This window comes from Acanthochromis polyacanthus, chromosome 19 (assembly GCF_021347895.1).
Source record: "Acanthochromis polyacanthus isolate Apoly-LR-REF ecotype Palm Island chromosome 19, KAUST_Apoly_ChrSc, whole genome shotgun sequence".
In the NCBI taxonomy this organism is placed as follows: domain Eukaryota; kingdom Metazoa; phylum Chordata; class Actinopteri; family Pomacentridae; genus Acanthochromis; species Acanthochromis polyacanthus.
In genome coordinates this window covers 4,815,974-4,834,422 of record NC_067131.1, presented here as the reverse complement: position 1 = coordinate 4,834,422, position 18,449 = coordinate 4,815,974, and the positions used below count along the sequence as shown (strand labels likewise).

Below are 18,449 nucleotides of genomic sequence, written 5' to 3'. Positions count from 1 at the left end.
TGTGACCAATCAGAGGAGAGGATTTATCGACCGCTGTCCAGCCTCCGAAAGTCTCCAAAGGCGACTTCATGAGCGGTTGTCACAGCCCCGATGCTCGTGGGACCACATTCGTGCACGTAGAGTCAAAACGCTCCCTTGCAAGGATGAGTTTCAAGTCGTGGATGCTCAAATGAAGTGTCTGGTTTGAAGGCAGACAGACTCTGGGACTAATTAAACTCCGAAGAATTTACTGTAACAAATTGCTTCTACTTTCTGTCGCCTGACCTTTGAGGGAGCTCGAGCCGGCGTATCATTTCCCAAAGTCATCCTCCAGTGAAGAGGCATTGCTTGCGTGCCGAAGTACAGTGTGTGAGAAGCAGTGTCGCTGCTGTCGCTTCATGGCTGCAGTCCCCATCGGGCGGAATAGGCTCATCCTGGTCGGCTTAGCATGTAAATTTAGATATTCAGGGTTCAGTGACTTCAGCCTTCAGAGCCCCGTTAGTGGGTGAAGCCTGTGTGAAATGGAACAGTTTATCCTTTTAGATGAACCCAGCTCTGGGCTATACAGTGCTTCACAGCAGCAGGGGGGGTTAGACCCGCTTGAAATTGGAGTGTTGACAAAAAAAATGTTTCTTAACTCTTAATTCTAACCTACTTGTTGCAGTGTTAATCCTGAACCTGAGGAAGCGATCTCACTGCACCCTGGCACAAAAGTAAAAGCACAATGGTTTCAAGAACGCCTTTCTCTTTACGGAAATTCTCCCACTTGCAGCTTTCTCAGCTGCGTAATCCTCACACGGTCGTCTTCCCTCCATGATATGACAACAAACGCTTCCCCAACACTGCCCTGGCATCATGTTTTTTTGTCATTTTAATAAACTCAAATGATCAACAAGTGCTTGAAGCTGTATCTGGGATGAATCTCGGTCAGTGGAGGCCGACTCGAGGCAGGGAGCCCCCGACGAGCCGGTCCAGGAGGAATCTGAGCACCGGCACAGTGGGAGAACAGAAAGACTCTCCGCCTGCCAACTCCAGACGAGCGCTCATGACTGAGGATTTGCCTCGGCTGAGATAAGGACGGATGGAGCTTACGGGAAGCAGATGGGCGAAATAGAAGGGAAACAGCCGAGCAGACGGCAGAGGAGACAAAGAAATGAAGACAGGGGAGAGATTAAAGCTAAAAAAAAATGGGGAGTCGAGGTGTATATGAAAACTATGAAGGGAATTAGGCGTGGTTAAGAGCCCAGAAGGGTTAAGATGAATCAAAAAGAGAACACCCAAAATGCTGAAGAGGAATGAGGACAATCGTAAAGTCACATGAGCGAGATAAGACCGAATTTTAGCACAAATGTTTGTTAGAAAACACTGAAGCGACACTGGAGACTTTACAGCAGTGGTTGGCAACTGGCGGCCCGCGGGCCAAAACTGGCCCGTCAGGAATAATATCTGGCCCGCCAGATGATTCTGAAAATTTGATTTGGCACGGAGCCAAGCCAGTCCGTCACCGCAACACGAAACTCGCGTGGTCGGCTGCTGCCGGACATTTCTGCGTTTGCGCTACTGGTCGGACACGGTTGTACCAGCCAGATTTCACTGAGCAACAGTGTGTGCAAAACGTGTGTGTGTCTCGGGAGCCATTTTAATATATCTGTGATCAGAATTGAGACGTGTCCCAAGCAGCGGCGATCAGCTGTAGAAGCGCCGCTACTCGCCCCCCCCGCTCGCGGAATCGGAGCGAACCCCCCCACAGGTTGGCCCGCTGTTCGATTGTTTACAAACATTTTGGTCCGAAGCCACATCTACTTGCCGACCCCTGCTTTACAGTGTGAAACCACTTGATGTGTTTGTTGAGAGTTTTAGTGCTTTTAAAGGTTGCTGCAAAGTCAATCCGTCTTTAGTGCTTCAACATATTGTTGCTGCTCGAAACAAAGGTGGACGTCAGAGTGACATAAATTTATTCGATCCTCTGATCTGCATCGTCTTGGATGTCAAGAATGTATAAGATCCTTTCATTGACTTATATCTTGGATCTTGTTTTTGTTGCGTCTTTAAATGCACTTAACAAAATTAAATCGATGAACAACTTGAAATGACTCCAAATTTCCATGTAACCCTCTGAACCTCAAGCAGCTTCCAGGTGTTTTTGCTGCTGTCACATTTTTCCTCACCGTGGGCTCATTTTTCACTTCAGTATAAAGTCCTGCACCTCTATGGAAACAGAACAACCAGGACTAGAAGAAGAGAGAACTCAGAAATGTCTCCTGTGTGGTACGTCACAGTTATGATAAAATCGCAAAGAAAGTTTAAGTAAAAGTTTAGATTCTCGCTTTACTTATTGCCCACGGGTGTTTCCAGCACTGGAATAAGTATTAGGGACTCTACACACTAGAAATATTTACTATTTTAATATTTTTAATTTGTTTTCTTTCTTGAGTACACCTTGTAAACACTGCCTGCAATTCAGCCAAAAAGTTCCAGAATTTTTCTCATGTGACAGTTAATCACAGATGAGTCTGAAAGGGCTTTACAGTTACGGCAAAGAACACAGAATTTTTAGTTTTTTTACAGAATCTGGTCAGAGCAAAGTATTTATTTTTTACAAATTTTTAAAGAAAAGTATTTTGATGAAATATCACAATTTGAAACTGGGATTTGGCTAGTGTTCCCTGTACAATGACAGGCCATAAATAAACTGCTGAATTGATTTTGAAGAGTGAAAAATCTCTACATTTTTTCTGTTTTTCCAGTTTAATGCTCTCACAAATGGTGTAATTTTGGTGCTTTTGTCAAAGTTTGGGAGTTTAGAGGATTACACTAGAAATATTTGCATGAACAGTGCAGCAACACTTGAAAACACAAACAGTTTTTATCGTATGCAGACACTTCCCTTATCATGAGTGACACGAATGTGACTGTTGACAGTTTTCATTGCAGATAAAACAAACGCTGATCAAAAATTTCAGAGTCTGTGGCTATAAAAATCAAAAATTCTACTTTGTTTTTAAATCTGGGTGCCATCCTTAGTGAAGTTGTCTCCTTGTGCAAGGACACACTGCTCCCAGAGCTCCTGCAACACTTTAAACTCTCTCTGGAAGTGCCGTTGAGTCGCTGAAATTGTGTCAATACAGTAACCCTTTAATTTCAACTTCATTTTGGGGAAGAGACTGAAGCCACAAGGACCCAAATCTGGCAAGTAGGGCAAGTGAAGAGTGACGACTGTAGTGTTGTGGCTCAAAAAAAACAAAAAAACAAAACACGGCTGACTGAGCACACAGATATTTCCCTTCGGACACCTCAGGAAGTTACAGTCAAACTCTGCCTTAAAAGATGAACCCTGAGGGACTAATTCACAATGAACAACCACCACCATATTATTCAGAACATAATGAGCATTTCATGTCCATTTTCAGACAATGCAGGCGCTTCCACTGTGAAAACTGTTGTTTTTTCTGTTGATGGTAGCCGCAGACTCTCCTCAGGTCATCAGTGATGATAATCAACATGAACGGTGGATCATTAAGACAAACACCTTGATATTTTCTTCTTTACTCCAGTTTGAGGTCGATTGGGAAACTGCAAATGCTCACCTACCATCAGTCAAAAAATAATGACTCGACTGTTTATAGGCGGGTTCCTGACTCATTGCATGGCTGTGACTGTCTATGTGCACCACTAACAGTACTGGAACTTTCTGATCAAGCCTCATAAAGTTAAGGCAACACCGTCACAATGAATGTCATTTTCTGAATGTACCCGACTGCACGCCACTTTGCCCGTTTTCCCGTCTTACCAGGAATTTACGCTTCTGTTTCCACTGTGAGCCCTGAGCATTGGTGTGTCGATGGGCCTCTGTCACCAGGTGGATTAGCTCCCACTCTGCCCCGGTGGGCTCTGGACGGGTCTGGAGGGATTTCACCATTTCCTCCTTCTTGCGCCGCTCCCTGTTCTCCTCAATCAGCCGCCGTTTGGCCACTCGCTTTGAGTCATCGAGGACCACTGGGAGGAGGAAGAGGAGATGTCAAGGAAAAGACAAAAAGAAAGACATACGCCATCAGTCTGTGGTGCCTAAAGTTGCAGCTTCTAAACCATGTACTCTTATTTTCCAAAGTTTTGTCCAATATTTAAAACTGAAATCACCAAAATGCACCTCAAATAAATGCAGTGGTAACAAGTGAGACTTTAAATCAAAGCAACCTGCATTGATGTGTGTTATTTCGGTTGTACATTTATCTAATTTTGTGTTTTACATTGTGCATAGATGCGTCTGCAGGACACTCACAGTCCATGGCCATGCCCACTGCGATGCACTTCTTGAAGCGGCAGAGCTGACACTGGTTGCGGGTGATCTTGTCGATGATGCAGCAGCCATCGTACTTACAGGAGTAGCTGGGGTGGAGGTTCTTTTGAATGGTCCTACGAAAGAAACCCTGCAGGCAGACAGCGAGGCGCGGATACATGAATGGGATGTTACAGAGAGAGAGTCGGTGATGTGTGCAGCGAAATGTTGAGAAACAAGAGGAGGGTGAATGAAAGTTGAAGAAAAGAGCACAGGCATAGAAAAAGGAGAGTCCAGAGAGAGACGGAATAAAAACGCTCAGTCGCTCATGTTATACTGCAGCTCAGAAAAGGAAGCAAACATCTGAATTACTACGAACGCCATCGACCAGGAGATCAACTTGCAGGGCTGTGACATTTACAGCTACAACCCTGATCTGGACTCAGACCCTTTTGGTGAAGAGGGAAGCCTCTGGTCCTTCAATTACTTCTTCTACAACAAGAAGCTGAAGAGGATTGTGTTCTTCCCGTTTTGCTCCGTCAGCGTGCTGAGCGGCTACGGCCGTGGTTGTCTCGACAACGAGTTGGACATGGAGCTGGATGATGAAGAGGAGATGGATGGCTTCACTGAGGACAGAGTTTCCAGGCTTTTCCTGCTCCCATTCTTCGCTCCATCTACCTTTTTTGTTTATTTTTTTTCAGAGATGGCAACTTATGCACTAGTTCCTACGCTCCCTTCAAGTGTAATTTCCAACCAAAACTAAATGGCCACATTATATGTTGCCATGATTCCTGATCATCAATAACTAATAAACAAATGCTGCATTTCTGACATATTGGGGAATGAGCAGCCTTGGAGAAGGACTGCTCTCTCTCTGAGTGCTGAGTGGCTGCACTCCCGTCAGTGAGACATGACATGAGGAACAAACACATGAACAGAGGGAGACTCATTATACAACACACTGACAGCAAAGGAAGACAAATGATGCAAGGCTGAGCGCTGATGTGACAGCGATGCGTCTATGTGATTGGTATGTGATTGCGTGTTTATATATATAAAAATATATGTGCTCGTGATGAAGCATGTGACTGCCTCTGAGTGTGTGTCTGTCACGTATGTAACGGAGTGTGTGGAGGCGGTTGACCTCAGAGGCCTCGCATCGAGCTCTTCTGGCAGATATTATGGGGGTTGTGAACCTGGTGTGTGTTTTGTACCTTGCAGCCCTCGCAGGTAATGCAGCGGTAGTGGTAACCTGTGGCCTTGTCGCCACACACCACACATGGCTCATCCTTTTCGAGGTAGCTGGGTATGTACCCTGGAGGAGAAAGGAAACAAGGGAGAGAGACGACGTTAGCACGAATTCTCAAGATGCTCTCCCCCACAGAACGTTAGTGTCTATTTCTTCCACTCTATTCACAGCATCAAGATCAACCACTTCACCTTTATCGTATCGCCACTTGGCTCCATTGTGTTTAAGGCAATCATGGATTCTGCATCCCCGAGCGCTGATCGATGCAGACTTAAAAAGCCGACAGCGAATGTGCACATTTCTCCATTCATACTACAATAGGTCTGCTACACAGACAGCCAGATCGAACACAGAAAAAAAAACTCATGGAGCTCCTGTGGATGTTTTTCAAAGGCTGCCAGTGACTTTGCAGGTTTTACAGGACGCAGCAGCTGGTTACAGATTGGACTGTAGCACCGCGTTAATGGTTATTTCTGACATTAGCCAAGCACAGATGGCGGAAATGGCACACAAAGTAATTTATGAAGCACCCAGGGATGCAAATTCCTAACAATTTTCTTGAATAGCCCCATTAATCAGTAATCAATTAATCAAACACACAATATGAACCCAGTGGAAAGCATTCCATGTCCTAATGAAGGTGCTTTACACACAACCACAACAAAAGATGCTCAGACGTTGTTTATCACATGACATGGGCTGCTTTTTGATGTACACAATCAACCACTAGCTTGTAAAAACAGTGTCATATTGCAATTAAATTCGCCAACAACATGCAAGAGCCGACCAGTAGTCATTAGGCATCAATGAAGTCTTTATCATGGTGACCCTTTACTAGCTAAACTTTCAGTGCTCTCTGCTTGCTAACACATAACTGCAGTAGTCCAGGGAACACCACCTCTGGTTGCTGTAGTATTAAACAGTAAGAGGATCCACCTGGTGGCACATGAAGTCTGTTTGGAGGTCATTAAGCATCACAGATGTCTTTGTCATTGTGCCCACTGCTAGCTAAACTCCTGCAATGCTCTCTTTGTCAACACACAACTGCAGTAGTCGGAGTGACGCCTCCTCTGTTCGCTACAGTATTAAACAGTAAGAGGAACCACCTGGTGGCACATGAGCCCTGGTTGGAGGTCGTTAAACACCCCAGAAGTCTTTGTCATGGTGCCCGTTGCAAGCTAAACTCCCACAATTCTTTCTGCTTGTCTGAATGGCTGGTCCTATTATATTAACCAGGTGCTACAGCCAATTTTCAACACATTTTGTTCTTCTTCTGTCTTATTGGTTAATATATTTTAAATTGGCTAAATAATTTACAGCAATTAATTGATCAACGATTAGTCATTAACATCTCTTGTAGCACCTTTCAAAAAAAAAAAGCTACACAAAGCAGACATCGAAATATACGGGATAAAACCAAGTGGTCAAATACCAAATAATAAAAATAATTTAAAATACTTGTACTAATAATGTAAGAATAAAAAATAACCATGATACAAAGGAATAAATAAAGGTGTGCATGATAAAGAATCTCCTCAAAACAAGCAGAATGTTTTGGGTTGCATATGAACATCTGCAAGAACCGCTCTTTAACCAAAGTTTGCATCCTATTATGATTTCAAACCTCGGAAAAGAGCACATAAAAGCATATGTAATGAGCATCGGCGCAGTTGGTTTTCTTGTCTTCTTTAAGCTCGTGTGCAGCCTGAAGCACTACTCATGAATAAAACATACACCAGTTGGAATTAACATCATGTAACCTGCAGAGACCGGCTGGGATTGAGATTTTAGTGAGAATGATGACTTTTAAAGTTTGTTTTCCACTGAAACAAGTGATTTTCGCTGCAGTTTGTACCAAACAAGCAATTTTCCCTGCGTCCGGAGCATCTCTCTCGCGCCACAATGCTTCATTTATAATGGTATGTTTTGACACATTTGACCAAAAAGCTGCAGCTCCTGTGATCTGGATAATATTTGGATTAATTGTTCAGCTCGTTTTCAACATAATCAGGACGTTATGACACCGACACAGCTGTTCACTTTAAACAACAACTCGACACCCCCGAGAAAGGCTGTTTTTTGTGTGTGAAGTCCTGAGCTTTGTGTAGCGATGTAGAGACGTGCTCCTGGTTTGTCGGCACACTGTGACATCGCTGTAAGGTGCGGTGGGCTGTAGGTGCAGCGACCTCATCCACCAGTGATGCCGGATGTGGTAGGAGGTGAAAGACTTCTTTTTTTTTATGCGACTGGCACCGTCTTGCTCAGCTTTACTGTCCATGAGAAGGTGCTGACAGCTGCACCTCGGGAGCGACTTCCACCTCTTCTGCATAATTACTTCTCTCTAATTAAGAGACCACCCATTTGTAATTACTCTCTAATTAATTGACAGGTCTTTTAATGGGCCAACTAACACGGCGCTCTGAGAGGTTTGTTACTTAAGTAAGTTTGTAAACTTTAGCCGTCTGCTTTAAATTATAACCCGCTGAGAAACATACAATATGCGGATTTTTTATTATTAAATCATCTCTTTCAGTTGTGGATACCCAGACACAGCAGCATCAGTACACATGGAGTAATTTAACCAAACTGAATCTGTGTAAATTATCATAAGGGAGGTGGATGATGTAAACGAAAGTGCCAGCTGATCTAAATTTACAGTATTTGGATTGTTGTTTTTTCCTTCTGTAATCTTCTTTATCTGTCCGCAGCCTTTCCTCCGCTTTAAACTTGGGAACAGAACAGTTTGTTCTTTTTCCATACTGTCTGAAACACCAGTGAGACGGAGGGAGTGAGCTCGGAGACACAGTAAATAGCAGATTTCCAGACATTTCTTGTGATATATGGTGGCTAAGAAGCCAGGAGGCATGGAGATGGTACAGTGCGAGTCGCAGATAAATTCAGAGTGGCAGTTTAAGTCCAGAGACACACAAAGTGTATTAACTGCTTCTGGTAAATCTTGGCGCTCTGCACATAAACTACATGCGTGTGATGTTCTGATGACCTACAAGCACCGCGCACAAAACTTCCAGCCCTTGATGTGTTTAGATTCTTATCCGTCAAGCAGCGAGATCAGGGGGATTGAGCCCAAATTCACTCTGCAGCGCGATAAAGACCCCGAACATAAAGAAAGACGAACGGGGAGTCAAGAGATGGCGTGGCCCCCGGAGAGTGTTCGGTTACATGAGGAGACAGAAGACACTGAGACGGATTAATCCACACAAGAACTGTGGCAATTTCTCCAAGATGATTGGAACAATGTACCTGCCAAGTGCCTTTAGAGACCGTGTGCGAGTGCATCTGAGAGAATTGGAGATGTTTTACAGGCCTCATATTGTGCTTCTCTTCGAGAAAAATAACTAAAATCTCCACAGCCTAAAATTTCACAGAGATGGATTTATTTAACCATGACTGTTGTGTATCTGCAGCTTTAAATGCAGCAGGAGGCGCACTCTCTTCAGGAAGAAGACTCTCTCTGCATTTATGATTGAGCGGCAGATCAAGAATTCCAATAACTTTCACTCTAAGCTGCTGTTTTTAACTTACGTGCATCATGAGTTTGCTAGACGACGTTATGGTTCTAAAATCAGCATTTTAGCAGTTTAACTGCAGCTTGGAAATGCCTCTAAATTGACTCTTGGTTAACGTGTGGTCTTAATATGCCACGTTTCAATCGCTATTTCATGTTTGTTCTGTTTACTGATGACAGAAACAATAAAATATGTCACTGAGAAATGGTTTTTTGGTAATTCAGGTGTAATAAAATACAGTATAAGTCAGCACAGGGAGCAGGAGAGAAGCGAACGGATGTAAACATAGACTGAGATTAGGTTAAACTGAAGCACAACAGATGACATGAAAACCCAAACAAATTAAAGTTTCGACCCTCTGTCCCTGTGGTTTACAGTTTCCACAGAACTCTGACTTGTGGCCATATGATCAAAGCTAATGCTAACGCTAGTCACATTAGCTGCACACTGCGCTATTAAGGGGTCTCCTATTGCTGTAGTGACACAATGAGTTCTTCAGATGCTGGGAGTGCATGAAGACTCTCATATTCACTCTTGAAGGCAACAGCAGAACATTTGGGGAATTTTTCTTGTGGTTTAGACATTCAAAGTCAGCAGATGAGGCTCAAAAAGTAAATAAAACTAGTAAACTACGAGGCAACTCCTGAATACTGTCAGTGAGAGTGCAGGGTGATGAAAACTTTCATGTTTCAGCAAATGCAATAAACTGGATCTTCAGTTCTTTAGATGCTGGGAGTGCATGAAGACTCTCGTGTTCACTCTTTCAGCAAACAGCAGAACATTTTGTGTGCTTTGCTGGTAGTTGAGACATTTTAAAGTTATCATAAGTGATTCTAAAATGTAGTAAACTTTGTGGACTGTGAAGCAGCTGCTCATTACTAACAGTTCGGGGACGAGGTTGCTCAAATTTTTAGCTTGACGACTTCTGTTTGCTCTTTTTCCATGTAGAAACTGAATAAAACCCTTACTGGCCCATAAAGCTGGGAGGCCGTCTGGTAAAGAGCTGGTTAGATGAACGGTGGCGTCTTCATATTTGAACAGCTTTTGTTTTGCCCTGCCAAGTTTTTAAGTAATTAAAAAAACACCATAAAAATGGATTTTGACCATATGGGACCTTTAAAGGCAAAGGGAGGTCCCTGCAAGTCATAACTTCAGATAGCGCTTTTCTCCATTTAGTGCAGTTTGTATGCTGTTAATTGATGAATAAAAGACTCTTTATGGCATTGTTTTTTGGAATCTTTACTTTTACTGCGACTGTACTGCGTATATTTATGCTTGTGTGAGCGAACCAAGGCTGTGACTGGCAGTGTCAGTTGGGCTTCTTGGCATTGGTACAGATTTTAGACGAGGAGGGGGAGACCAGGAGAGGACGGTGGCGAAAAAATAGAAAGCAGAAGAAAGAGCAAAACGCCAAAGGGCCACGAGTTACATTTTGTCAAAATTGATTTTTCTAATGGCGTGGAGAAGCTCTGGAGCTGCTTCTGTTGATAAAAAAATCCATTATGAGTTACGGTCTGATGAGAATTTAGGTATATATCGAGGAAAAAGTGCAGAATGAAAGACGCACGAGTGGTTTTTGCTAATAGAAAGTAGCAAAAGAAGGAGGCTAGAGGACAGCGAGAATAGGGGGAGGATGCATGAGGAGCAGAGGTGGAAAAGGACATCAGAGAGGCATCATATAAGGAAAAGCTCGGCGGTGTTGGCAGCAGCAGGCGGATCTCCGAATGCTGTTTGGAAGCCAAGCCCAAAATCAATACTACTGCAGCGCTCTGGCTCCGGATGCCTGCCCCTCCCGAAAGGCCGAGCAATACCACCACCAATGTGAAAAAAAAACAAAAAAATCCCAGGAAAAAGGAGGTTTTTCTAGTGTGGCTGAGTCTAGATAAATATTTTCCCGAATCTAACAGCTGCCATTCCGTTTAATCGAAGCGCCGGGATCAAGGGCGGCACGAATCGGGTCCCCGAAGGAGTCCTGGGATTGTATCGGCGAGGTCCTTACATAACAACAGCTCAGCGAGGTGACATTTGAGACAGTAAACATTGAGGACATTAGGGGACCAAACTAACTATACACCGGAGCTGAAACAACAGCTGCTCCATAAAATCAAGTGTGTCCGCCGCCGTTTATTGAGCCTCCTCTGACAGTTTACATCTACTCCTAGAGAAATACTACACATAAAACTGGAAAAGAGACCAAGCTTTAGTTAAGGATTATTTAAAAATCACTGTTGATTCTCTCTTTTTTTGTCTAAACGGTTTTGATTCCTTATAATACCACTCTCTGCTGGACCTTTTTATGCTTTCTGGGTTTCTGAGGTTCAATAATTAATCTGACAGTCTTAATTATTAAATTAATTGCAGTTTGAGTACTTTTCTAACATAGAAAAACACAAAATCCTCTCATTTCAGCATCCAGTTTCTTTACTTCTTTATGAGATAAATAAATATTTTTGGGTTGGGGACAAAACAGCTGCTTGGGATTCAGAGGGTTTAAGTATGTAAACATATTCTAAGCATGTAAAAATAACGTTTTAAACCCACAAATGTGCAGAATATGGTCTCTTTAAAGCATCTAAGTATGCATTTAAATGATGCTTCTTTGGTTTTTGGCCTCAGCACTGACATGACATCATCATCATCATTTGTTTTAGCTCTTGCATCTCGAGCAAACAGTTTCCCATTAACACGTCCAGACAACTAAACGCAGCATTAGCACGACTCCATCTGTGGAGGCTTCCAGAGTCTCTCCCACAGGAAAGTCATGACATCATTACAGCGTGTATAACTCAGCCTCAGACGAGCGTGCCTTAAGACAGACATATTGTCATACTTTCCCAGTTCAAATGGACCATGGCAGGTAGAATATGGAGCGAGACTCCAGCAGCGTTGCAGAGAGTGGGGCAGTAGCCCTGCTGGGAGGGGAAACATGTGGAAAGGACCCTATCTGCCTCAATAGCTCCGTCTTTACTCCGTTCTTTCAGCTCGGGGGATTTGGAGCTGTCATGCCGACAATGAACTGCGCCCGCCACGAAAGCAGACAAAGCAGAAGGCTTTCGTTTAGCAGTGACAGATGCCAGGACGTTTCACTTTGACTCTTTGGACTTGACAAATCAAAGGCTCCCGAACCGCCACCAGTTCCATTCAGACTGACAGTTTTTCTAACAAAGATCCTAAATATCCCAAAATAAATCCAACAACCCCAAACAAAATACTGGAAGAGCAGCTTTCAAAACCTGCATTCAGAGAGTGTTTCTGAAGAGCCTAAAAACTAGAGTGCCTGTATATCAGAGTGACGACATAACGGGTCCAAAAAATTTTGGTCACGTGATCTATGGGCGCCATTTTGTTTCCTATTCATGAACGCCGGGTTTTCCTGTTAACGTTGTTTACACCGCAGAGAGTAATTCTAGGTCTTTTTTCGCTTCCTAAATACCTGAAAAATGACGGGCTGTTGTGAATTGGGTGCGCAAATCGATCGGAGAAGGGATTACACATGTTTAGATTTCCCAGTAATAGTGAAAGAATGAAACTGTGGGAAAATAAAGTCCGGAGAGTGGGATGGAAACCGACTTCATCATGGTTTTTGTGCCAGGTTAGTCCCATGTATGTACTTTCATGTTATGATGTATGGGTGAATGACAGATAGAAAAGTTTTTATGTGATTTTAGGCAGTTGTGGTTATTTTCACTTTGACCATTTTCATGCATGGAGATGCATGAAATACGGGCCGCTGAAGTTTTTTGCTAAATTGACCGAAGCTGCAAACTCGATGATAGAAACATTATACCCCCATGGAAAGCTTAGATTCTCATGAATCCGCCGGTATAAACCACTTTCAGATGTGATTACCACAGCGGGTAATATAAACACATTTGTCCAACAAACAGCAAATAACGTAAACAGCACAACTCACCTTTGAAGGCTCATAATTAGTCACAGATGAAAATATTCCACAAAAAACGGCCATAATCCAACCTTGGACATCCAGACAAAACAAGCCAGTAAAATATTTTGTCCAAAACATGTCTTGAAATCAGTAAACAATCCACAAATAGCTAGTTTTCGTGAATGTGCACCTCGCGCTGCGCGTCCCATATTGAGTGAATGGAAACAAAATGGCGTCGAAAGCCCCAGTTGTCGCCACTCTGATATACAGGCACTCTACTAAAAACATCCTTCGCTCTGTGCGTAAAGGACATGTTTGTGTAAATGTCCATCGGCTACTCACCAGTCATACTCTTCACCGAACATTGGCTGTTCTTCCTCTTCCTTTTCGGGCCATTGCGCCACCTGAGAGGCAACAAGAAAGACAAAGAAAAGAGAAAAAGGAAAATTAATGAGCAAAAAGACTGTAAGCATCTTTCTGTTACGGTTTTTTATTCAGGATCAACATCAAATATTATTATTAATAATCAAAAAGAGCAATAACTGATATTTGGAGCCGGTACAATTTGTAGTAAAAATTAAAATCTTGGAGACACAGTTAAGAATAACATAAATTAGAACACACATCTTTATTTATCGTTTACATATGTTTAATTAAAAGAGAACTACAGGCGGTGGTAAAGAGCCACATTAGTGTTTGGTTTTCACATGAGCATATGTTTGTCCATCTGTCTGTCCATCTGTCACGGTGCCGTGATTTCTGATCATCATTTCTGAGATATGGGGGAATGAGCAGCTTTGGAGGAGAACTGCACTGTCTGAGGGCTTTTCTAGTTTTTTGACGGCAATATAAAGTCCTGCAGCAAGACAACCATAGCTAGAAATAGAGACAGAACTCAAAAATAGACAGACAGACAGACACAGACAGACACTTTATTCATCCTGAGGGAAAACAAAAATGAATTTTGTGCAATGTGACAGCTGCAATGCCATGAATTACTATAAATTAAACACTTTTATGTGCACACAGATGCTATCAATACTGAAAGAAATGGTGACTTTACACAGTATATTACTACTAACACTTATAATTTGTTTTCATGCTTTAGTTTCGCTGAAAAGTCCCTGAATTTCTGTCAGGCAGCTGAGTCACTGACAGCTTCAGAGTTGTGCCAAGGAACACAAAATCTTTTGTTTTCTCCAGAATGTGGTTCCAGAACACAGTTTATTTCAAACGAGACACGTAGAATGAAGTGATTTTGATGAAACATCACCGGTTGAAACTTAGATTAGGTTAATTAGTGCCAGAGCCAGTAGAAAGTCTGATGATTCTTCCTGTTTTCACAGCTTCTGGCTCTGATAAACGCTGTCTTTTTTGGCAGTTCTCTTTTAAAGATAACACGGCTTTCATTCCCGCTGGCGGGTTTTAGGGGGTTCAGAGGTCTGCCAAACACTTCAACGGCCCGAACTGGATCACATCTGGAGGTGGTCCGTCTCACACTCTGATCGTATCTGGGCCAGGTGTGAAAGCGGTCTGGTCTAGTCTGGCTGTTCGACAACTTGAAAAGGTCGCCTGGTTCTGTGTCTTCCTGCTATCTCAAACTGCCCAGCAACGGTTCACAGAGAAACGCTTTGTAGAACAGCATCTCTTGACCTGGGACACACTGTGTTTATTGATGAGCCTGTCAGCCTTTAAAAGGGAATTAAATGACTTATTTTGGAGCCTTAAACCTTCGTCTGTCAGCTTGTTAATACCAGATTTAAAGAGTCCGATTAGATGCCATTCTTCAGGTTTGTGTCCCAGCAGTAGACAGAGTTACGGCATACATTAATGGATCAAATAGTCAAGAGATAATGTAATGCATCAGCAAAATTCAGACAGCGCCATATAAGGCTCCTGGAGGATGCTACTTTTCTGTATTTGTCTAAGCATTCTATCCCCCCTCAATAGCCAAACATCTGCTACTCAAATAAGGTAAAGAAATGAGAGCATGACTTACCGCCATACATTTTAATTTACAACAGATGAGCAGGCTAATGGAGCTCTGTGGAGCAAAGCTGGAGCCATAAAGTACATGTCAAAGGAAAAGAGAGCTTTCCTTGCAACAAATGGTTGCCTCTTGGCGCTTGACAGAGCTCCCAAACGGGATCCAAGCGGCAGGAAAAAGGACTTTGTGGGAAATACAAGTAAGGCCCCGAAACCGCTCCAATTATAAGAGTACACATGGGAAAATCCCACAACAACAGATGGGAAGGTGGAGAAAGCTTCACAACACGGATGTTACACCTGCAGCAACACTGACACATGTGAAAGGCGTGCAGAGCGAAGATGGGAACTGGCTGCCAGGAGGGGAATCATGAAAGCAGAAGAGGAGAGCGGCTGGTGGCGGCGGCGGGGTGGGCATCCCTGAAAGGAGACTATGGGACGGAGTCAGTGAGTGCTCCTTGTCAGCGTTGGATGTGTTTAGAATCCCAAGAGTCCCGGCTCGAGCTCTCAGACAGCCTCCAGCTCTCCCCCCACATCGCCGTCCTTTAACACCAGCTCCAGGACTCCATTAGCGCCATAAATAAAGACGACGCGGGCCTCTGGGTTCCATCTGAGGTGTATTACAGCACACCCTTTATCATCTGTCTCCTCTGATGCACTTCCTGAACTGAATCCTTGCGTCTCATCAAGTGTTTTTTCTTTATTTGAGATGCCGGGTGTCCCAACTGCATGACATATAAAAAATGTCTTGGACAGGCTTCTTTTCCTTCCACCTCTACGAAGCCCCCAAAGTCCCCAACAACAAATAAATAAAGACATCCAGACAGAGGTTTTAAATCAGAGCTGCAGTCCTACATCATTCCAACCCATGCTGTTTTATTAGGTTTATTTGTGCATATCCACATGAGAAAAAGATTTCCTAAATCAGGGGTGTCAAACTCAACTCCTGGAGGGCCACTATGCTCTATGTTTCAGATATTTCACTCTTCCAACACACCTGATTCAAATGATCAGCTTATCATTAAGCTCAGCAGAAGCCTGATAACGAGCCTGATCATTTGAATCAGGTGTGTTGGAAGAGGCAAACATCTAAAACATGCAGGAGAGTGGCCCTCCAGGAACTGAGTTTGACACGCCTGTCCTAAATGGTTCCAAAGCCCCTTATATTGCTGCACAACAATTAGTTTTATTATCTTCCAGCTACAAGAAATCGAGTTTATTCCCTTATAATGATGGCATAACTGTGCATTCTTCGCATGTAATACTGAAAAATAGCCCCAATATGAAGCAGAAAATCAACCAATCTGTGTACAGAGGGACCTACTGATAGACTTAAGTCGATTTTTACCATAAAGGCCTCCTCACACTGTGGGATTTCCAGCCATCCCAGACCAACGATAACAACGCTGAGAGAATCGTGGTGATATCTTTGGTCTTGGCTCTAAATCGGTGGTCCGATGTTGCACTGTGAGACAGGTTTAAAGACAGCCGTTGTCATGGCAACCAAAGACAAGCTGCCATAAAATTCTGACTGTCATAAATTTGAGGTGATCGTCTCACAGTGTGATGCTGCTGGACCTATGTAAGCTAACTAACCAATAGAAATGCAGGATGAAATGCCGTACTCATCAGCGCCACACTGGACCTAAACCCAAACAGATGATTTGCGGTGACATCGGCAAAATGCATCAAAGCTTTTTGACGTGTCCTCCAGCTCGTACCATAACCAGACTAAACAGGACGAGGCATGGAAGGATATCGCCTTTTTTAGGGATTTCTTTCCAAAAACATAAATGTCATCAGGGCGAGGGCTACGTTCATGTTTAGCTAGTTTCCCTGTGAGTGCAGGGACTTCGTTTATGCTTTGGTTGTTTATTTTTCATGGATGGATGGCGCACGCTCATGGTGTTTTATTCTTTCATTCATGTGGACTCGCGTACATCGTAGGCTGACATTCAGCTGCGTTTTCATCGTGCAATCTGCACAGAGCAAACTTCACATCATGTCCAAAGACTATTAGATCCTTATCGTACAGTACAGCAAGCTGGGAACTTACAAGATTGTTAAAATCGCACAGTGTCATGACGTGCATCACGATATCGATCAGTTCTTCAGAAAACTCATGTTCCGAGCGTTTTATTAAATCTAATTTCACTTCCATGAAGATGGTTTTCCTTTTTCTTCCAAGCATCAGAAGAGTCTGACTTATGCTTGAGAGTCATAATGAAGGACAAAAAGTTAGTGAATGTAGCACAATCCAAGGTGGCGTACAACTGGAGAATCTAAACAATTATTTTTCCTGTCAAAACATGACCTGTATTCAAGTTGCTCAGTGAGTGAGAACCTATTTTCCTGCTATTTCTGTGCTTTTTAACGGAGGGATTATCTGCAGAGTGACACTTTGCTTCTCTGCAAACATTCAAAAGGTCTAATAAACCTTACACTGTCTGTGTTGCTGCTTCTAAATGAGCCACAGGTCTGGTCTTTTCTCCGGGAAACAGCGCTCGTCTCTGGGAAACACAACACTATAATTGCCTGTTAAGTTCACCAGTTGCTGTAATTGAGCCTAAATGCCAACGCGAGCTGTCCTTCACATGTTACCTTGGCTTTAATTGTAGCGGCGTCTCGTTCTCACTTATGCTTCCCTTTGCCCTTTTCAGAATACGTCAGACGGATTAGCAGAGCATTAAATTAAGCTCTTAAACAGCCCATTGAGTTAAAGCTTGATTTATCATGATTGCAGCACTCGGAGCGTCTTATTAAAACTCCAACTTATGGATATAGTGTTCCAGTCGTGGTGAGGAGCTGTGGTGTCACGATGTTCACCTGTGAAGAAACACCTCTTGACACCTGGCAAATGCGTATATTTCACAACGCAATAAGTTACCGAGACTGCTCTGAAAGCGACAGTGGCTTCTCATTCACTTTGTGGGCAAACATGTCAGTGAAAGTGTCAGCGGGCTGTGGATAAAGAGGAATAAAGAGAGAGAATCGAAGCTGTCAGAGCAGCAAAAAAAAGATGAGGCCGGGTTTTCTCAGACTGCCACTCAAAGGTAAATATCTCTCCGTCTGCCAACCGGCTTCCACATCAGTCCATAGCGCTGCTGCAGGCGACAGGCATCAGATTGTCAGCGATGTGACAGTTCGGTGTTCCAGCGCTGCAGCATGTCGGTGCAGATGGAAACAGCAGCAAACAGGAAAACAAGCAATACTCCTTTATTCAGCTTCATGTCACTCAGACAACGACCTTTTCTGCATCTCTGACTTTTATCTAGAGCTGAGCAATGCAGCTGAATAATTTATCATGATAAAACACACTTAGATAAGCACAAAGAAATGACCTAAAGTGGGTTTAAAATGGCTAAAGTTAATGGCATCGCATCCACAGGAGGCACAATGTCTACCCTTCCCATTCATTCTCGATGTAAGCAGCTGTGCAATGCATTCTGGGAGCTGTACGTCCAGAAACTGGAAGTTGAAGACAAGACAATTTTATGCAAATCAAGAGCTTCTAGCCATAACTTGCCTCTGGAAACTCCTGAAAAT

General features: G+C 43.3%; 1 protein-coding gene across 2 annotated transcripts in view; it reads right to left on the bottom strand.

Annotated features, from left to right (window-relative positions):
* The window catches only part of LOC110968146 (thyroid hormone receptor alpha-B), a 233,498-nt gene that overhangs the window by 33,802 nt on the left and 181,247 nt on the right, over positions 1–18,449 (bottom strand). For both annotated transcript variants that reach the window (XM_051939776.1, XM_051939777.1), the window contains 4 exons: positions 13,260–13,321; positions 5,470–5,570; positions 4,259–4,406; positions 3,770–3,975 (listed from right to left, as the gene is read on the bottom strand). In XM_051939776.1, the coding sequence (XP_051795736.1) occupies positions 3,770–3,975; positions 4,259–4,406; positions 5,470–5,570; positions 13,260–13,321 (517 nt within the window). The remainder of the gene's footprint in view (positions 1–3,769; positions 3,976–4,258; positions 4,407–5,469; positions 5,571–13,259; positions 13,322–18,449) is intronic.